Source organism: Gobio gobio (assembly GCF_949357685.1).
Source record: "Gobio gobio genome assembly, chromosome: 2".
NCBI classification, from domain to species: Eukaryota; Metazoa; Chordata; class Actinopteri; order Cypriniformes; family Gobionidae; genus Gobio; species Gobio gobio.
In genome coordinates, this window is record NC_137098.1 from 30503986 (window position 1) to 30527092 (window position 23107).

The 23107-nt window shown below is 36.9% G+C and overlaps 1 protein-coding gene across 1 annotated transcript in view; it reads right to left on the reverse strand.

Annotated features, from left to right (window-relative positions):
* arap2 (ArfGAP with RhoGAP domain, ankyrin repeat and PH domain 2) overlaps positions 1–23107 on the reverse strand; it is a gene marked incomplete at its 5' end in the record, with an annotated part of 106101 nt that overhangs the window by 17852 nt on the left and 65142 nt on the right. Inside the window, 11 exon segments of the mRNA XM_079811202.1 lie at positions 1046–1163; positions 1534–1608; positions 4561–4629; positions 6606–6753; positions 7307–7412; positions 11175–11387; positions 11537–11700; positions 13030–13093; positions 16853–17051; positions 17595–17697; positions 18176–18320. Coding sequence (XP_079667328.1) covers positions 1046–1163; positions 1534–1608; positions 4561–4629; positions 6606–6753; positions 7307–7412; positions 11175–11387; positions 11537–11700; positions 13030–13093; positions 16853–17051; positions 17595–17697; positions 18176–18320 — 1404 coding nt within the window.

Consider the following 23107-nt stretch of genomic DNA (forward strand, 5'->3'; position numbering starts at 1 on the left):
ATGCAACTTTCATGAAGTAAAATCACTAAAAGCCTTCCTTCCGCTAGAAAAAAAAATAGTCCCTGACCTTGAACAGCAACAGAAGTTACATTAGTATGCCATTATATAGCGACAAAGACTGTCTTTATGAGCGAGTCAGTCAGTAGTAACACGGAGCAAGACGCAACTGACAAATGCTTTGACTAGCGCTATGAGTGTCGAGGCATGGGAAAACCCCTTAACTGTTAAAAGGACAAGATCGCAGCAGACATTACAACTGATTTTTAATTATGAACATACGACTGACCAGAAGGAAAATGCCATATCAAATGCAGGTAATACACTTGCTCACTCAATCTCTCTCTCACACAATACTCTACATAATACAGTAAGCTTCAATTAACAATATCAATGAGAACAAACATGTTTACGTTGCTAAGAGTGGTTGCTGCGGGTGTTGTGTAGTGATAGACAGAACTGTTGAGTGAAGTAACCATAGCCATGTTTTATCGTGAATAAAACACAGCTATTGGCCAATCAGAATCAAGGACTGGAACAAACCATTTTATAATTAAAAATAACACAAAGATAACATGGAGAGAAAAAAAGAATCCTACTCACCACCCTCTAAAAAACTGTTTGTGCTTTGGGTTTGTCCTCCACACAAGCATAATTATGTAGTGCAAATTTGTAATTATCGCCAGCCAATCTGACTATGATTAGAAAACACACTCAAGTGCAAAATAGATCCATTATCAAGTTGTAATTTGTAAAAAGGAAAACACAATGCTCGCTATTGGCAAAAATCACTCTTGCACCACCTGTCTCCCCCTCCCACCAATGCCATCACAATCTGTTAATAGTTTCTCGTAATAACCACCATGAAATAATAATAGTACTAATCATGCGCATTCACTTAGCTATTGAAGCATTTTAATGTGTGTGTAAGCCTTAGGAGGAACATCGTTAAATGCTCTAATAATTTGCTATAAAAAAGAATTCATTCATAAGTTTTGATTTTAGTCGTTTTTAGTGTTTGTAAGATTTAACTGCAGTGTAACCCTACCCATCTCTCCATTCTCAATGACCTCAAAAGTGGTCCAGAGATCTTGAGCTTTGACCTCCATCCCCTTCATCTCCAGAGTGCAGACGGCAAGCTCATCTGACCTCATACTGGGAGACACCTTATAGAGACAGACATCACTATCAATCTGTTGTCAGACTTCATTTCCTTGTTCAAAAGGATTTATCTACTTTAGCTGGAGGAAAATTGAAAGGAAAACAGGAAAAAAAGATATCAAAGTGTCAAGAGAAAAAGAAAACACTCTGGAACAACCTCTATTAACTGAGGTTTATCTTGAATACTGATAAAACACAATTACTCTCACAATTAAATCAAACATGCCTTTGATTAACTGAAGTTTGATTTAGTCTGTGGCAGAATACCCTCTAGGTTCAGACACACAGAAAGCCAGACAGTCACACACACACCACAGAGAGAGAGAGAGAGTGTGAGAGAGAGAGAGAGAGAGAGAGAGAGAGAGGGAAACAAACCTTGATTAAACAGCACTTCTCTGGCTCCTTTTTTTCCAAGTAGACTTCAAATATCAGGTCACCAGCAGGAGAGAACTGCAAACACAGAGAAAGAAAGAAAGAAAGAAAGAAAGAAGGAAGGAAGGAAGGAAGGAAGAAAGAAAGAAAGAAAGAAAGAAAGAAAGAAAGAAAGAAAGAAAGAAAGAAAGAAAGAAAGAAAGAAAGAAAGAAAGAAAGAAAGAAAGAAAGAAAGAAAGAAAGAAAGAAAGAAAGAAAGAAAGAAAGAAAGAAAGAAAGAAAGAAAGAAAGAAAGAAAGAAAGAAAGAAAGAAAGAAAGAAAGAAAGAAAGAAAGAAAGAAAGAAAGAAAGAAAGAAAGAAAGAAAGAAAGAAAGAAAGAAAGAAAGAATTGAACAGACCTTTTCTAAGAAAATAAGCACCCAACAACATACAGCAATCTTTATGGATATAACACAAAAGCAATCAACAGCCCATTCAGTTCAGACCAGCGTCTGTGTGTGTCTGACTAAATGACACACAGCTGGAGTCCCACACATCATTTAGCCACATTACACAACAAAAGCTGGCAAACATCTTAGCTCGTGTAAACCAGAGATTAAAGCTTCCTTTCTAAACTGCTTTGGCAAAATGTATTTAAATGTAGCGTAAATGACACATATTCTACTGTAACATTCTATAAGAACAGTGCATAAACACTCTTTGCCGTGTGTTCACACTTATAGTTCTGGTCCGCTTAACGTTTAGATTGGCATTTTTAACACAGGACCTAAAGGTTACATGGATTACATTCACAACCTGATTGGTTGGCTTTTATGACATAGTGCCTATTCTGAGACAGAAATTACAGACCATCCAAAACAATGCTGTGTGCTGGGCTAAATTACCTCGTTTTATGTGCGTAGCCTACATTGTAATGTATTTTGACCTGCTGAGAACTTATAATGTGTGAAAGAGTCAAAACAATGTCAGGAATTCATCCGTCACACACATAAACGAAGAACTACACCAAGGAGACGCAGCTCTGATAACTGTACTGAACTGTGATGGGCAACATTGCGACTATGACAAGAAAAAAAACAGGTATGCTTGAGCATTCGGTCCTTTTTAGGGTCTTATCTTCCTGTTTTCGGTTAGTTTACATGCCTTTGGTCCATGTGGCATTCATATTTCATTAGAAACGCACTTGGAAGCGGACAGAGACCCATCTTTTCAGCGGTCTCTGTCTGCTTGTTTGGTGCGCACCAGGGTTCAGATGGCAGTGTTCACATTCATTCAAATGGACCGCTCTAACAGAGCAATCGCACCAGGGTTTGTTTTAATCGAACCAAACCAAACATGCCAAGTGTGAACACACCCTTCTTCAGATATTCTGTGTTTCATACAGGGAAACATGGTTATTTTGCATCCAAGGAATAGTACCAGTCAAAAATTTGGACACAACTAGTCAAATACATGTTTCGCATAGACCATTTGATTTAAAAAAAAGTGGTTCCCAACCAGGGGGCCTAAGCAAACGTCAGAGGTATAATTATGGCAACTAATTATGAGCTGTGTTCCGGTTACTTTTTAGACCACGAAATCAACAATGTCACTAAAGAAGTGTGTTTTTGATTGTGAGTGAAATATAACCTGGTTCAGCTTCCCAAAGAACCCAGCGTTAAGAAAACAGTGGACGCAGTTTGTTTTTCCTGAGCAGCAACGGAGTTCTGCAAGTGTGTTTGTTTGTTCCCGGTCACCGAAAACGCAGGTGGTGAGTAAAACTGCATCAAATGTCTGTGTTTTGTTGACAATCAGCGCGTAAGTGCTGTTTTCAGAAAGAATCGGTATATCGTATCTGTCTTTTATAAATATGATGACTCTTCGGAGATATGAAGCATGCAATACTACTCTATAGGTACTCAAGATTAACATGAGATTGGCAGAAACTGTGTGTGTTATGTACCCTTTAAATACCAGAGAAAAAAGCCAATATGGTGGGATAATGTGTATTAAATGTGTATTTGAATAATCTGTTAGACAATGGGTGGCCACTGAGTCCAATAGTTTGAGAACCACTTGCTGAAATGCTCCAAGAGTTGGAGCAAATGTCATGGAATGACATATCATTCATGTACTGTCCAGATCTATTACATTTGTGGAAAACACATGAAAAAATCTATTCAAAACAAAAATGAATTAAATACATCTCTTCTGAGATGATCATGATTCAATTCATGAATTAAAAGTGATCTTAAGATTTTTTTTCAAAAATGTCTAAAGGTTGTAACTTTGAAAAAGTCAAAATATAGGTTTAGAGCAGGGGTGTCCAAACTCGGTCCTGGAGGGCCACTGTCCTGCAGAGTTTAGCTCTTACTTGCCTCAACACCTGTCTGGAAGTTTCTAGTATGCCTAATAAGACATTGATTAGCTGGTTCAGGTGTGTTTAATTGGGGTTGGAGCTAAACTTTGCCGGACAGTGGCCCTCCAGAAGCAGGATTGGACACCCCTGGTTTAGAGTTTTGATGACATTACTATTATTTTATAATGTGGAAATTAGTATGTTTCAGTGTGTGAATCTGTCCACAGTCTGATACACAATTTCCAAATGCTTCAAATTCATTTTATTTTACATGGGTCAGTTCAAACACTGTCCTTGCCCCAACTTGAACACATACAAAGAAACTTTTTAAACTTGGACAGCAGCAAACAAAGGAAGATTAATTTGTTTTCCAGCTTATCTGAAACAAATTGTTCCTTGTGGTGCCAGCGAGGTATAAAGCAGGAGACGGAAAGGTTAGGTAGCACAAAGAGCTTGTCGTTTGCTCTAATTTGCTCAAAACAATACCAATACAGGTCAAAATGATTATGTGACCGGTAAAAACGACGCACACACATATATATGCAAACACAAACAGGTTAAAAGCTAAACGCACACATTTATGGACTTTAACATCATGTTCTATAAAAATCTCTGTCTCACACTCACAAACACACTCACAAACACACACACCAACACCTATTTAACAGGAAGGTTAAAAGGGGTGACTTACTGTGGTATCCTTCCACCTGGTGATAAAGCTGTTTTCTTTCTCCATTTGCCTAACCTGCTCTTCATTGACCTGTTATAATGGACCCACACAGATAAACAGAGATTAAAGCCCCTGTGCACAATAAACAGACCTGCTCACATCCCCAACAGCAATGTCAGGGCATTTCAACTATTCAAAATGCATCCCATAAGAGGACACTAAAAAGTTGAAGTAGATATTTAACTGTACAAGTTAATTTACCCTATTTTTTACATTTAGATTACCTTTTCCATTATCTAATGCTCACTTAAAGCTTTTTTTTTTAGAAGCTTATTTCCATTTTTAATGTTAAAATTTCCAATATTTAAGTACACTACTGTTAAAAAGACTGTTTTAATGTTTTTGAAAGAAGTCTCTGTAACACTACTTAAAGCCTTTATGTACAATGCATAATTAAAATATTTTTAATGCATTAATTATGCTTTTTAATACACCTTATAATGCATTGTATGGTCTCGTGAATAATTGTAAACAGTTATACTTTATAACACTCCTTTAGAAAGTATAATGTATTAAAACATGACAAACAACCAATTTCAGATGTAATAAGGAATCTGTGAATACTATAACGCATTTTAACTTTGGTTACAATTATTTATGAAAACATATAATGCTTTATAAAGTACTTTGTGAATACCTTTATAATGCATTATATAAGTTTATATTTTGTAAAAAATAGTAATATTTTTGAATATTACAGATGAACATAAATTTTAAAATGTTATCAAAGCTGAATTTTCGGCATGATTACTCCAGTCTTCAGTGTCACATGATCCTTCAGAAACCAATCTAATATGCTGATTGGCTGCTCAAGAAAAATGTCTTCTTATAATCAATGTCGAGAACATTTGTGGTGCTTAATAGATGGGGAAACCATGATACATCTTTTCAGAATTGTTTTCATTCAAAAGAAAATTATTTATTTGAAATAGTTTTTTTCTTTCTTTACTGTTTTTGATCAATTTAACTCGTCCTTGCTGAATAAACATACTAATTTCTTTTAAAAAAATCTTATTGACACCAGTTTTGATGGTGTATGTAGACAAAATAATATATCATTTTAACATGATCTATTTAGGTGGAAATGTACATAATTGATCAGAACATTAAGTCTGTGGAGAAAACGGTTATATTTTAATGAAGGCTTAAAAAAGATAAAAAGAGATATTTATAAAACTGAGCAGTTGGTTCATTTGTAATAAAAACTAAACAAAAAATTAAACTAATTTGTATAGTAAACTTATAATTTACACCTGCATGTCATGTTATGTTACTTCAGTGGAATTTTCCATATTTTTCTCTAGATTAGGGCTATTTGTCACACTAAACTTCACATTTCACACGCTCTCCTTCCTTCCTTCTCACAGAAAGTACAAGTGCGTGTATGTGTGAAGCCAGGGGGCCTATGAAAGTATGAGCGTGCCGAGGGGGAATTAGCACAGCACAGCACTGTAAATCCCATTACAGAGGCAAGCGTCCAAGTGCAACACGAACACCGTCCCCTTCTTCACACACTTATACTAGAGCTGCGCATTTCGTGGTGTTGAATGGAAATGCTTTCCACTGTTCACAGCACCATGGATTTTGTCATATACTCTGTAATTGGTAAACAGCCACAGCTTGCCAGTGTGTTATAGCACTCTTCAAATGAGGGGTTAAACACAGACAGGCATGTTGTATTTTTATGAGCAATAACTACAATTGACAAGATACTATTTCTTGCATCAGATTCTACTAATGAAGCAGAATCTTAATAACTAAATCAACTCTCTCGTGTACTAAAAAAAGGCTTATAACAGTATAAATTATTAATTAACACCACACACCTGTGAAATCATAAGAACAGCGCTGTGAAAATGTATTTTGGCTCTCATACCGTGAACATGACGCTATGAATATGAGGGAAGTGAATATTGGGGCAGTCTCACATTTAGCAGACCCTCGGGAATCGAGTGACAGAGATCAACTAGGTCTGAATCCTGAGAGAGGACACACGTTTAACTCACAGAGAAGAGCTGGATGTAATTGTTGATGAGGTCCTCCACCACGCGGGTCTCCTGAGCCGTGTGTCCCTCCGTTTGAAACAGGCACGAGGAGAAAACACATGCCAGCTTCGGCGTGCTCATCTGGTTGATGTGCGAGCACCTCTGGATCCTGTGCAGACGTAATATATGTGCATAAATATATGAATACTGGTGGGAAAAAAGACCTACATAAATCATAGATGAGCAAACACACTCCGTCCATACAAGTAAACACATATATACACTTCTGAATTCACTGAATGAGCCCTCTTTTGTTGGCACAGAGTTATTGTTTGCACAACTTTAAGGTAGTTTTATCCAGAATGCTATGACAGGAAGTGGGTAGATTTAAATGAAGGCATATATAAGCAACAAAAACAAAGCATGCAGGTGCAAATGCAGTGTAGACCTGAAGACAACAAAACGATTATTGTACATCATGGGGGAAATGTTAGGCTATACTCCAAATATGCCAAAAGGGCCAATTAAGCCTTCTTCAAACAATTACAGTCATTACAGGAATATTTCGAGCAATCTGACATACCCAGTGAGGGTTTGGAGTGCCCATGTTTACTGTGAGCTATTTAACCAGACTTCAAACATAAACACAATACCAACTGGAAATGTTACTGGCTTGAGAGGATGTTATTGCAGACTGTTCTGTTACGAAAAGAGGAAATTACCTGTACAAATGCTGCAGCAGGGCACCAAGAGTTGACCTGTTGACCTTGGGTAAACTCTGAATGTAGGATGAATATTTCTGCACTCTGACCTTCTCATTCTGTTCATCTGCATTCACGGACAATAAATACTTTTTACTGTAGAAATATACTGCGTATCCAGCCTATTCACACAAAATTTTGTTTGCATTTTACACAAATGACAAGACAGAACCTAGGGATGTCACGATACCAAAATTCCACAGCAAAATTTTCCGGTTCTCTGTACCAATTTCGCTACCACAGCAAAACCTGTTGGAACTATTTTACTACTTTATTTAACTATTTGAAAAAAAATATTAAATTCAATTCAATGAGTTTATTATTTATGATGATAATCATTATAAGTAGTCTAAATAATAGCCCTACATAAGGTTACATGCTGTTTAAAAGTAAACATTGTTTATAAAAAACCCTCTAAGCACATCTAATAATAATAATAATAATTAGTAGTAGTAGTCTAGTAGTATTGTTTATTAGTATTATTATTACTGTACAACAGTAGCCTAATATATTTCTGTCAATTTCTTCAAGTTAAACCAAACTTTTATTTTTACGTGTTGCCGTGAAAACCTTTTGAGTGTCTGTGTGTTTATGATATGACGATAGTTTTTCTCAAATGAAACGGTAAATGCTCATGAAGTATGGGGGTATATTTGTTGCGTTATTCCAAACAAATACATTGTTGTCCACAAATAAATGTAAAGAGATTCACAAAAATTAAATAAATTCACAAATAAATAGAATGAGATACACATATGCAGGAGTTCCACAAAAATGAATAAGATTCACAAATAAATACAATGATCCACACATGTTTTTATGTCACAAACATTACTCTGCCTTGCATTCATTTGTGAATCGCTTCCTGTGCATTTGTTGATGGCTTCCTCTGCATTGGTGGATCTCTTGCACATTTGTAAATCGCAGCACAGCGCGTGGATTTTGAAACATTTCTAGCGTCTACACTCACACAAATACACAAATAGGTAGACTCCACCCACCTTCTACTTAAGCCAATCAGATAACGGCCATATTGTGCTGACCAATCATAGCACATTCTCGCTCCAACCAATCACGTTTTGGCCAGAGCCGTTGAAAAACAGAGTTACCACTCCCATAGACATAATGCGTAAGTAAAGCATGTCATGGAGTAACCAAAAGTTCTAGCATTGAACCCCATTCATTTCAGTGTAGGCCATCTCAAGCACACTCGAAATTGATGGCAAATTGACGAAATTACTGCATATTTTGAGTTTTTAAGGCATTAGTTGACCTCTCAGGAATATTGATAGAATATGTATTTTATGAAGCACGTTAGAGTTAATAATGTTTAGTGTTATATAATATATCATTAGACTCTAACTTCAGTTAGATAACGTGAGCAGCACTGCAACAGCTACTATATCCAGATGCTATCTGTCAGATACTTTCAGATACTGTCATTTCAACAGTTTTTAGAATCTCTGAGATCTTTCTGTCAAATACGTTTCTATGAAGTATTTTCCATTCTAGGAATAACATATCTAGCGCCTTTTTTTAAAACACTATTTAAAACTTTTTTCCTGGGTTAAATTCTGTATATTCTAGCATCATTCATTTATATTCAAAGCATACACCTGTTGTGTATGCTTCCAGTATCAAAATAACATTAGGACGTTAACAACATAAAAAAAAAAGAAACATTTTTTTTGCCCCATAACCCCTATAAGTAGATGGCGGAAGAGGAACACTTATTGGCTCATTAGCCATTTTTTTCAGCCATTCATTTTTATAGATTATCAAATCACTATTATAACATTAAAATATCTATTTTTGTTACTTTATTTGTACTGAAGTGTTAAATATATAGGCTAATTGTAGGGAACATTACAAAGTCTAATGAAAAACAAAAACATTTGACTAAACTTCACAATAAATCTTTATTTAAATCTTGTCTGTGCTTTGTTTATGATAAGGGGATTTGTAGATAATGAGAAGATTTGTGTAAAACGTAAACTTGCACTAAAATTCATTCAGCATTTTGAGACTGTATAAAACTTGTTTTGATCGATATTGAGAGGATTCTCATTGCGGGTAAATTAAACATATGATTGGTTATTATTTTCAACAGAAATGCCCGTGATTGACTACAATACTCAACGCTGTAAAATTGTTGTACTGTCGTGACCCAAATAAAATGACCAGATCACTCAAAAAAAAGATTAACGTTGTCTCTTCTTTATCTCTCCCCAGAATAAAATGCTACTGTAAAGCCTAATCGAAGTCAATGCACATATTGTGTTAATATTTGCCAGAAATCGCTGCAAATACAGTGAAAATTATGTATATCCTGCTTAATCCTATTCAAACAGATTGACAGCGCGGAGTTGTTTGGAACTATTGAGAGCTCTATGGTTCAGCACAATATGGCCGTTATCTGATTGGCTTAAGTAGACGGTGGGTGGAGTCTACCTATTTGTGGATTTGTGTGCGTGTAGACAATAGAAATCTTTCAAAATCCACACGCTGTGCTGCAATTTACAAATGTGCAAGAAGAGATCCACCAATGCAGAGGAAGCCATCAACAAATGCCCAGGAAGCGATTCACAAATGAATGCAAGGCAGAGTTGTGTTTGTGACATAAAAACATGTGTGGATATTTTTTTTAATTCACAAATGTATTTGTGAATCTTATTCATTTTTGTGAAACTCCTGCATATATTTGTGTATCTCTCTATATAATTGTGAATTTATTACATTTTTGTGACTCTCTTTACATTTATTTGTGGACAAGAATCTATTTGTTTGGAATAACGCAACAAATCTACCCCCATAATGAATTGACTCTCAGAGCAGCTCTGCGTTCATGTGTCATATTGACACGGCAGATATAAAAAAAAAAGGTAAATGGACTGCATTTATATAGCGCTTTCAACAGACCCATGGCCATCCAAAGCACTTTACATATTGCCTCACATTCACCCATTCACTCACTCATTCATAGCAAGGCAGCTGCCTATTAGTGGGTACCGAATACACTCGATACTACAGAAATGCTGGTATTGTCATATTTTCAAAATTTCAGTAGGCTACCTACTTGGTACCAAAGTACCGGTACTTGTGACATCCCTAACAGAACCTGAAAAATTATGAAAACCGGTTAGACAAGACCTTTGCATTCAGTATTTTCGGTGCTGATTTAAAAAGTATTACACATTAAGAAATGAATCGTTTTGAATCATCTGAAAGAATCATCTGAAAATTGCAAACTCACATGAGATGAAGACTGCACTCTAAGTAGTTTTCTATAATTATAATTGTTTTAATTATGTATGATGCGGGTCACCACCTCTTTGTACTTTTTTTTTTGTTGAAATGACAGAATCCTCAAGCTCATTGGCTGCCGCCTCTGTGGATACGCTAGTGGTGTAGTGTTATTTAGTAATGCGAAATTAGACAATGGAACACATTTATTATTGTCTTTTACCAGTAGTAATGGGAGAATTACTACATATACGGCTGAAGAAGCAGAAAAGATCTAAAGCCAGAAGACTGACAAAGACAAGCGTAAACATTGGTGCAACATACACATGACAAAGAAAAGTAGTGATGCCTAAGTAATTTCTTTTTTTTATTGGACAGGTAAGGGGACTAATTATTGTGTAGACCGCACTTTAATTTACATGAAACTCTCATTGTGGTATCAGTACTTACTGTAAAGTACATGAACAACAGTTATGCTAAAGAACTACTGAATGCACCTTCCATAACATTAGAGTAGTTTTATCTATAATTAAACACAAATTAATGCTCATTCACAGGAACAGATTAAGTGGTTGGCGGCACTTACCAAGGGCAGAGATCCAAAAAGGGTACAGCTCTTTAGCCAATAGCGCATCTTCACTGTGAGACAGGAAGCTCTTGAGTGTGTCTGTGACATCCTCTAGCTGGTGGTCTTTAGCCCGTAGCTTAACAACCCGAGCATCCTTGGTAAACCCCTGCAGGAGCTGGGCCACACGGCCCGGGTCACCGTTCTTCTGGTAGATTCCCACATAACACAAACCTGAGGGGAATGGTCAGTGGTAAGAGCTTTGCGAGATACCTTTATAGTGTCCTTACAGTATAAAAATGTTGTATGATTTTTTTTTTTTCTTCAAAAATTGAAAAATGAAATACAAATGATTACATCTCATAGGAATATAAACGACTTACCATATTGGGTGACAAAAGCAATGCAGCTATCCACGATGATAGGAACATCATTTTTATTCATTTGCTGGTTGCCGAGAGCCATACCGTCCGTCCCAGCTGCCAACTGAATGGAAGAGTGCCACAGTGCAAAGTCCTGCTTGGTTATGCCATGTATGTACACAGTTCTGTATATAAAAAAAACACATTTCCAAATTAAAATAAAATTCAAAAGTAATCCTTGACAAAAGCTATGACATTATTGTGACATTTACTGTACACTACCGTTTCAAAAGGTTGGGATCAGTAATATTTTTTTTTATATTTTTGAAAAATCTCTTATGCTGTATCCAGGGCCTGAAATTAACACCCGACCACGCGCCAAATGCGGGTGAATTTTGCAATTGGCGGGTAACACTGTCAATCTACCTACCACATTGGCAGGTAGCCAATGAGAATTGAGTGATTATTTAGGCAGTTTGAGAGGATGCGACTGCTGTTTCGGAACGTTCATGCGATCGGATGAGGCCCTTCTCTGACTACGTTTTGGATGTGCGAGTAAGTATTAAACTGTTGGTGAGATGGGATGAGATAATGCAACGCTGACGTAGGCTACAGTAAAATGACAGTTGCACAGATGTGTGTGCGTGTGCATGTTGGGAGTTGGGAACCGGTGAGAAAATGTCCAGTACCCGGTAACTTTACCAGTAATAATAATATTAATTTAGTTCTGCTTAACGCTGTTACTAACAGCTGCCAGGACCTGTCTACATGACTAAATCAGCCATCAACACAGCCACGTGTGATGTGTTTACATATGAGCAGCAGTAGGTCTATATCTGTGGACTCAGATTAGCAGCAGTCTGTGACACGGGAAATATAATATTCTAAGAGTTATTATTACTTATATTGATTTTGTTAATACCTTGAGAGCACTTAAATGGGTGTTCTTACAAGTTAAAGAACAATGTTTGTGCAATTCCTGTTTTTCACCTTTATGAGGCAAACAAAAAATGTCTGGTAAAAAGTCACTGTGGCAGGTGGTCAAAAAAGTCAATTTCAGGCCCTGGCTGTATCAATGCTGCATTTTTTAAATAAAACATATAGTAATCAATTTAAAATAGCTGTTTTCTTAATGTAATTCAATCCTGTGATGTCAAAGCTGAATTTTCCGCATCATTATGCCAGTCTTCAGTGTCACATGATCCTTCAGAAATCATTCTGATATTATTTGCTGCTCAAGAAACATGTCTTATTATCATCGATGTTGAAAACAGTTGAATTGCTTAACTTATCTTGAGGAAACCGTCACGCATTTTATTTCAAGATTCTTTTATGAATAGAAAGTTCAAAAGAACAGCATTTATTAAAAATCGACATTTTTGTACCATGATAAATATCTTTATAGTCTTAAATCAACCCAAACTTTTGGTAATGGTAGTGTATGTTTACTTAAACCTCATAATGCAGCATAAAAGACTGTGCTGGTATTGTGCAAGGTGTCCAGTTTACCGTACCTTCCACGCTCAACCATGAGTAAGACCTGGATCTTTTCGTCACCCTCCATATGAGTGGACACAGCTGAGGAAGAAAATACAGAAAAACCTTTGCTGAAGTTGTCCATAACACTATTACATCGACGATGAAGATAAAAGCACTCTTAGACAAACTAAAATGAAAAGCATTAAGAGTGAAAGAAAACAGAGCAACATGAAGTGAAACAAATGATGAAAGCTTTAGTGTTTTGTAAACTTTCCAGCTGGAGTAAGTGGAGCAGAAAGCTGAGTGCTGCTGGTCATTAATTTCTACAGCCGTCCATGAGAAAACTGCCTTTCCAAACCCATCAGACACATGAACAGTTGTACGTACACATTCAGAGTCACTGATTCTTCAACTAATCTTTCTCACATCTGTCATTTTTCCTCACTCCCTCTTGTCCATTTCTGAGTAATAAAAACAAAACCTAAACAGGTCAAGTGAGAACCAAATAGCTCAATTATTTTGCAACTCCATGCTCAACCAAAACATATAACTTAAGTGCTAAAAACAAGCACTTTAATTGTTGCACTTTAGCTATTATCAAGGTTGGCAAATTTTGTTTACCAATGTTATTGAAAATTATTTAAAAAAAAAAAAAAAAAGGAAAGAGAACGCTAGTGGGCACACAAGCTTTATTAAAAGCCATTACTGAAAAGAGGCAAACATTCACTATCACAGTTTGATAAAAACAAACAGCACTCATTTCATCCTTTTAACCTCCCTTAAACATTAACGGCCTTAACTTTTATTAAGGAATAAAAAACTGAATTAAACTAACAGCGTTGTTGTGCTGGGGCTAACACAGATTCCAATAACACCTCTCTCGACTATTTTTCTTGTTTACACATATATAGAAATCATTTACAAAGGAAGAATGACTTCATATTAAAGGTGGAAAGCAAGCTTCCTTTCCATTTAATGAGGGTTTAGATTATGTTGACAGAGAAGTCAATTTTCAAAGTAATTATGCTTAAAGTTCCCAAATGCACAGTGTGCCCAAAATGATTGTTTTGATTACAACACTAAAAGATGGGTATGACTTTTAGATTGTCTTAGCATTTTCTCTTACTTTTGCTTTAAAAGTCAGCAACATGAGAGCTACATTAACTCAATGTATCTAATCTGATAATCTGAGATGATCCAAAGAGCATCTTGAGCTACAATCTGACCATCTGTACAAAGAGTTACATGATCAATGTCAGTTTACTTTGATTAGTGAAATACCAAACCTTACTCAATATTTTCAGATTTTAAATGAGTTTCATCCAAGATTTTTAGCATGGTCTAACACTTCTGGACCCCACTGTACATGAAACATTATCCTTATATCAGATCCTAATGGAGGACCCGCATGTACTTGAATGTCACATTTCAGGACCATGGACAGCGAAGCCTTTCACAAATAGGATGAATTCTGGTTGATTGGGACACATTTTGCCATTGAGAAGACTAGGAAAAAGGTGTCCCAATCAACCTGAATTCACCCAACATTGTCATAGTGTCATTCAGTCCGCTTAAAGAATCTACTTTGAGGTGCTTTGAAGAATTTGCGAATCTCTTTCAAAAGCCTCTTTGTAGACAAAATATAATGTATGACTTTCAGATGCCATTTCTACATAGAGCTTTTCAATTGTTGAATGGATGCATTTGACATTGCAGAAGTGAGTAAAAGAGGGTGAGCTGGGGCAAGCAGTGAACTGCTGGTCTGTCTATGTCTGTGTCCTAATCTAATTTCACAGAGTTGCAGCCCTTTGAGGCCCATATGTTCTGTCGCTATAGAGATCTTAAACCACTGGAGACGGTTCGTTAGCGCGCCACGCTACATTTCAAGGCTTCGCAAACTGTTGAGGCATCACCCTCTTAATCCTGCCCTGAGTATGTTGGCTTTCTGGATTTGATCCTTTTTTTGGCCTTGAACGGATTAGGGGGGGGGAAAGAGATTCATTGATTTTTCCCGCCTCGTTCTAGCGCAATTGATTGAAAATGTTGCAAATCTGGTCCATGGGTGCCAAGCTCATGTCAACTACCTCCCGCCCAAACACGATTGCCATCGGCAACTGCGGTCTCCCTTGGAGACAGGCGAGACGTGTGACCAGACGATTCTTTTAGAGACGTGGGAACAGAGTCAAACATTAGCACACTGGGAATGCCAATGAGGAAATACTAGCAGGAGACAGAGAAGGTGGCACAGACAAGGGATCATTTTCCAGATGAGATTTAAAGAAAATTATTGTGAGGCTCAAGGTGACTCAAATTATTACTGTGACACTTCACCTCAAACATCTCTGATGTAATTAAATGAAAGAATAGAAGATATGGGTGATCTTTTCAAAACAGATAATCATAAAAAAGGCCTGTTAAGAGGATATAATAAGTGTCAACGTATTGCTAGAATTGAACCACACATACAAACACACATTCAGAGGTCAATTTCAAAATTTGTTCACTCAGAAAATGAAAAAACCTTACTTTCTTAATTCTGTGGAACACAAAAGAAGAACATTTTGCTGGATCAAATTACAAGTTTTAAAAAAAACAATGCAATTACACAATAAGAGTATCATAAAAGTGGTCCATACAACACTTTATTCACAGAACGAAATGTTAGTCATTACCCACTGCTATTCTTCCTCTCCAGTGAGCTGTTAATTGCTGCAATCAGATCATTGCATCGGCAAACTGACCTCGAGAATCGGATCAGACCGATTTGAGAATAAAACATTCAAAACGATTTTGTAAACTGAAACAATTGATTGTCTGACTCATAAAAACTATTTGTTTGTGATTTGGACATTGCAACTTATATAATGAACTCTCAAGAATGCCAAGAGAAGAAAGGACAGATACGATTTTCAGTGAATAACTGAACATAAATGAACTTTAATTAAACAATTAAACAAAGCATTTTTATCTGTTCCTCACCAGAGTTGTTATTGTTAACTAAAACTAAATGTTTTTGAAATCACAATAAAGCTGAAATTAAATATTAAATTATAAATATATATAATTTAATATATAACATATAATAACATAATATAATATATAACTTTTTTTTTTTTTTTCGCCAGTGATTTTCTTTTTTAAGCTGCCAGCCAGCGCTTTTGATCATTTTTTTTCAAAAAATCATGGCCCCCAGAATATTTTGTTGTATGATTATCAGAACATGCAATATATCAGAAGGACAGACCCTCTGCTTTTAAACAAACAAAAAAAGGTTTTATTATAGCTTCATGCATTCTTTTTTTTTTTTTTAAATCAACACTTTAATGTGGGTAGGTTTCATAAAAAAAAGCATTTTGGAGCATAAAGAAAGAAAATCAGGTTTTTGTCAAAGAATTAATCCAGATTGGATCGCTTGCAAAGTCCTATAGCTCAGCCTGGGTCCACATTTCATTCAGTAACATTAGGCAGTTTTGAGTTATATGCCTTTTAATGTTGATAATTGCGTTATTTTACATATTGATATGATATGATATCGCTTGTTTCTGCTTATTCTTTGCATGTGTTTTGATCAGGAGATTCAGTACTCTTTTAAAATTTGTGTAACAGCGCCCCCTAGTGTATAACAGTAAAAACAGAAATAAAAATAAAGCTAATAAAAATTACTAAATTATGAAATATTTATAATAATACGAAAATAGCATTATTCCTCACACAAAGCTATCAAATAGGTTCAAAAGACTTGAAATATGGAAGTTTCATGGACCACTTTCATTATACGTCTATGGTATTTTTGGGATTCTAGAGATTAACAGTGCCAGTCCTTTAATTCTACTGGTATGTGTGCATATTTGTTCTCACTAAGCTCCTGTAGGCGTTTCAGTTGAAGAACTCCCTCCTCTTCATCTTCATCTCCAGAACAGAAGTGGAGTTCTGAGCCCACCAGAGCAAACCATCCCATTCGCCAATGATAAAGGTCATGACCCTCTTTATAGTGCAGTCGACCAATAAGCTCACTGTCCTGCCTCAGTAGAGCATCTGCCCTTGCAGGGACAAAACACTGGAAAGAAAGAGAAAAATATTAGACAGAGCAACCGTGTGAAAGGCAGAGAGAAAACATTTAAAAGTCAGGGGACAAATAAGTTTCTAGTGTTTTCTGCCAAACAGAAACTACAGCTAACCCTGGAGTTGCATTAAACCGGCATATACAGATAGTAGAACAAACACGAACATTCTTTGAATATTCCCTAGCTGAGCTCTTGGAGTTACGCAAACACTTCAGCCTAGACACTAGCACCTCCACATTTCACTTAAATGGGAATGTGCATATGTGTGTGAGTGAGGGAGGAGAGGCAAGTGAGATGGATCTGTTTGAAGGAGTAATAGCATACACCCACTCGCACAAGAAAAACAAGAACGCACTCCGACACAACAGGGACAAAGACACAATAAAATGACCTTCAAGAGTCGACTCGTACAGTAGAGTGCGGCAAACGCAGCAATTCATATTTAAACACAGAAACAGCACACTTATGTTAAATCCCTGCAATGGTAAAGTTGCGATAAATCTTTAAAGACTTGTGTGTTAGAGAGGGAGTGTAACCTTGGCGATGGCATTCGTCCAATCTTGGTGTGCATCCGAGGTCTCCGCTCCGAACACCAGCACTCTCTGAGAGCGCAGGTACAACTCAAAGGTGAACACTGGCCTGAGGGAGGTGTGAAACAGCAATTAACACACACACACACAATGACTGAAAAACACACATGTACACAGCTGTGAAACAGAAAGGATGGTGATTAATCTCTGTTAGTCTTTTGCTCTTACAATAAACAGCTGAACACTGGAGATTAATCCAGGGGGAAAGGTCACTCTCTTAATGGCTTTAACAGCTCTGACTTGTGGCCCACATTTTTGGACAGGGGGATATTTTTGTTACAGCAGCGAGAGCAAAAGAATCGGAGAAAAATGGGGATTTCCCAGAGGGTCAGGTTAATAGGGTTAGAGGTCGGTCAGCATTTTGGTTTCCTCTCGTTTCTTTACGTTTGTTAGTGTATGGAAAGTCTGAGGCGGGGTCACATCAAAAACGCTTTCTGTAACCTCTAACCCACAAAAGGTGGTCAAGCGCAAAAGTTCATTAACAAGTGCGGGTGTGAGAAAGAGACAGAGAAAGAGAAAGTGTGTACCCTGTTTCGGTGATGTTCTCAGTGTTGTTGATGGCCAGGCTCACCACACCGTTGACGTCAATACGGCCTAGGGGTGTGGCAATCTTCTCATTGTCATAGTAACTAAGAAATCCACCTTCCAATGTACACCAACGACGGACCATGTCTGAAACATACAAATACACAACCATGAAATGTAACTACTGAGAACTAGATTCAATGGCATATTCTTAATGGTACTTGCTGTTATTGCTGACACTTAGGGATTTTAACAAACTTTGGCACATACATTTTCAACTGTTGTGCTACAGACATGAATGATACCTCAAATATCATTCATCATTCATAGGGGACAGTCATGGCCTAATGGTTAAAGAGTCAGACTGGTAATCCGAAGGTTGCGGGTTTGATTCTCAAACCCTCCGGGAGGAAAGGACTGAGGTGCCCTTGAGCAAGGCACCTAACGCCCAATTGCTCCCTGGACGCCACAGCAAAAATGGCTGCCCACTGCTCCGTGTGTGTGTGTGTGTGTGTGTGTGTGTGTGTGTGTGTGTGTGTGTGTGTGTGTGTGTGTGTGTGTGTGTGTGTGTGTGTGTTCACTATTCACTGCTCCAAATGTGCGTGCACTAACTTGGATGGGTTAACAGTTGAATTTGTCGCCTTCACTTTTTCACTATTAATTGTGTTTTTTACTATGCAGTGTCCATCCAATGTACAATGAAAATTTGGTATGATAGAACTACTTGTATTATTCACTACATGTACTGTAAATGTAGCAATGTGGTTTGTTTAAATTGCAAAATTTCATGAGCGAAATCCAGCCATTTCAATAGGAAACCGCACTTTACAGTTGCTTTAAACTAAAGGAACGCGCCACTATTTTTGAAAATAGGCTCGTTTTCCAACCCCCCCCCTAGAGTTAAACAGTTGAGTTTTACCATTTTCGAATCCATTCAGCCGATCTTTTGCTGCCATACCATGGGTGTAGCGGCGCAATGATATTATGCAGCACCTGCAAATAATAGTCCCCAGCACACTCCCTGTGCAAGCAGGCTGTCACGTTGGTTATGTTGACGGAAGTTAGCCTATTTTCAGGTGCTGAAAACATAATATCTTTGTGCCTGCTGATTTGAAAACGGTAAAACTCAATTGTTTAACTCTAGGGGAGCTGGAAAATGAACCTATTTTCAAAAATACTGACGTGTTCCTTTAAAGGAGGATTGCAATCAATATCTAAAGACCAGAAAATCAGACACTGGGGGGGTGTTTTGATTTGGACTAGTAAGCAAGCACCAAAATAACACCCAGAACACCCTAGCAACTGCATAGCAACACATTACCAATCACCCAGAACATGTTTATAGTAGCCTCTCCATTCAATCAGTACACTTTAGGATCTGCTTAGTATAATACAACTGTGCCACTTTAAAAAAAAAAAACAAGGAGTCAGAGGAAGGCCTTTAAAACTATCTGGCCACTGGCAATAAAGGATGAAAGATGCACAAGTTTAGACTCATTTCCTTAAGTAGCTATACTGTATCACTGTTCTTTAAGTCCCCCTGTAGTCAATATTGCATCGCTTAAAACTCATCTTTAATCACCAAAATGACATATTTAAACGTTATTTTCATGTGAAATTTTTTTCTTCATGCCTTAAAATAGCTTGTATGTAACTCTTCACCCTTGCTTCACTTAGTATACGTGGATTCATTAATATGCAAATTGGTCCCTGCCTCCAATCAATCACACAAAGCTTGGATTACCTGATCCACTCGGTCAACTTTACTGTAGTAAATGCTGCACAATGGCAAGTGGAAACACTGGTTTAATTCAGCCATATGTTTGAACCAGGAATTGATTCAGAAGAAGTAGTGGTAGTGTGAATTATACAGGCTCATCTACAGTTCGATGTATCATGTAATGGTTATGCGTTTTAAGTATCGCTCTCTACAACTTCAGACACATAACGGTAAGTGATATGATAGCCTTTGGCTTGACTACATTATCAAACAGCTAACAGCGTTTTTGAAACGGTCTTTGGTTCACTGTAGTTTTAAGGAGAATTACTCAGCAATGGTGTTGACTGATGCATTTGCACGTGGTTTGTCTTAAAGCATATTCAAGCTACACTGTGTGATATTTTCTCCCATCTAGCAGTGAAAAGGTATATGACCATCCAATATTAGTTTCTGTTCCTCTCAATTCTGATTTCGTTTGAACTCCTACGGTGGCCGATTTAGTCCAAGATTAACATGGCTTCCAGTTCGACCTCGTCCACATTCGACACGGTGCCATCAAGTGTTAAAACGCGAAAGGCGAAGCTTGAATTTACGGGTATGTCCCTCTTTGGCTAATGTACTTTCAAGATGGAGGGGCAACATGGCGACCCGCATTTGAACCCCTCACCCGTATGTATTTTCAATGGCATATTATAAACTTACGAGAATACTTTATTCCTTGAAAGAAGTAAATATACATTAATGAGCACATATATTTTTGAAAGAACTAAGTGTTTTTAGCTAAGAATAAACTAAAAAAGCTACACAGTGTAGCTTTAAAACACCACATAGGTAATAAACAACGTTAAAAACTTGATTTTTAAGAATTCAAATATACTTTATCTACTACTATTTAAAAGGAGCTTAAATGGCTAAAATGATCATTAAAGAATTCTTAAAAGTGTTATTCTAAAATCCATAAAGATCAACCAGAAACAATTACATTTTTGGAAAGAAAAAAAAAAGTTAAAGGTTCTAACTCAAGACTTTGATATAAAGTAAAGTAAACTTAAAATGCAAAGATATATAAGTGGTATATGCCAAATGTACTCATTTAAAATCACTTTTATCAAGCTTATTATTGTTGTGTTCAAGTAATAAATAATTTAGCAGACACTTCTATCCCTAGTGTCCTAGCAGTTTTCTGACGAGTCCCAGTATTACCCACTACACCATTTTTATCACCATCAAGCCAATAACTTGCTGGGTGCAAAACAGGTTGTGATATGTAAAGTATATGTCGAGGGACAAAACAATATGCCTTTTTTCAACATTGAGAGTGTGTTGAGTTACAAAGCACTATTCAAGTAAATTAAGTAAGAAATTTTTAACTAAAACCAAAGCAACAGCTAACAGTTTCCTCCCAAAGGATGCATTAAAAAAAAAATTAATAAAACAAAAAGAGAAATATCAGAAACACTGATATTTCATTTTGTGAGTGTAAGAATGCCTTTAACAAGGTGTTTAAAGATTCAACAAAAACATGACTGCTACAAGTGTTTAAAACCTTTTCCCAAAAGTGCAGTTTAAATATATCAAAGATACATCAAGGCATGTTAAGGCTGTAATGGGGTATCAACTGTGATATCAGATCACAAAAAATCCTCCAAACACTAAAATCCAAGAGATTCTCATGAACCTGAGAGGTCTTCCATTCATCATAAATATGATGAGATGTTAGATGTTATGATGAAACTGAGATGTCACACTCTTTTTCTTAACTATAACATTAGTTAAGTAATACTATGGAGCTTTGTTAACATTCAACTATTCAAAGCATAAGTCCTCTTCATATACATGTACATAATTGTCATTTGTCCTGTGAAAAGCTGATGGTCTTTTTCTGAGCGGAAAGGGTAATGCGATGTTTCTGGTGGGGTGCTATTAGACGGAGCAGAGTATTTTAACTTTAACTTTGTTTAACTTTACAGTGACACAATGTTTCGTTCCTGACAATGCCTCACATGATTCATCAACAATACTGGCACTTCATTAATCCAGTTAGCTAGGGTTTGTGGGGGAACAAACTGTTCTGTCGGAAATATCAGCACTAGAGTTAAGAGACACTAAATGATGGGTGAGGAGGGGTTATCCATGTGACATGCAGTGTGATATTCAACTTTTAAAGTTAAAGTACCAAACAAAATGTTGATCAGTGAGAAACTTCAAGTGACAGAGATGGTATTTAATCCAGTTAGCTAGGCTCTGTGGGGGAACAAACTGTTCTGTCGGAAATATAAGCACGAGAGTTAAGACACACTAAATTATGGGTGTGGAGGGGTTATCCATGTGTCATGCAGTGCGAAATTCAACTTTTAACGTGAAAGTACAAAATAAAATGTTGATCAGTGAGTAACTTCAGGTGACAGATGGTATTTGGTGATCGTTTGGCAGTATCACAACACACTGAATTGGCATGTACATACACATGCACAAGGGTCCACAGGCAGCTGGCATTTACTATCAACAACCATCTATGCGGCTGTCTCTCAGTATCAAGTGTTGTGTAATACAATAAATTGCTGGTATTTATTTCCCTCAAACCTCTTCACCTCATCTGTTTGAACCTCTCCAGCTCAAATGCCACCACAATAAGTGTGCGAAAACCCTCTTGTCACTGTCTTTTCATTTTCTTGTTTACAAGGCTATGGATATATAATCTATGAAACCATGGAGAGAGGTGTCCTTTTCATTTGTCATTATATATGAATTTGCGCTGCATGTTGGCCTGGGGTCTTTGTCAACTTAAACTTCATCAGTGTCTTTATGTGAACTGAAACCATTTATAAAATTTCACATCAATATCTCAATACAAGCTTCTGGTGGGATTGCGGAGGTCTCTTAAAATTCAAAATGATAAAAAAGGAGATATGATAGGCTTTTCACAAGCAAGTCGCACATTTAGATACTCTACACACATTTAACATGTGCTTGAATCTTGAGGAGGCTTGAGGATGCCTGAAAGGTGTGCAAATCTCCTTTATTCTGATTATGTCAAGCTCATTTTCTTTTTGTAAACATCCATAGGCCATGGTGGTCGTTACCTGTGATCATCCAAGTTTACATGGGTAGACAGGCCTAAGAGAAGGAGTGCTCTTGAGAGAATCATTCTATTAGGTAAAATACTAAAGGTTGTCACGGTCGAGATGGAAATAAAAGAGCTGGATAGATTTGC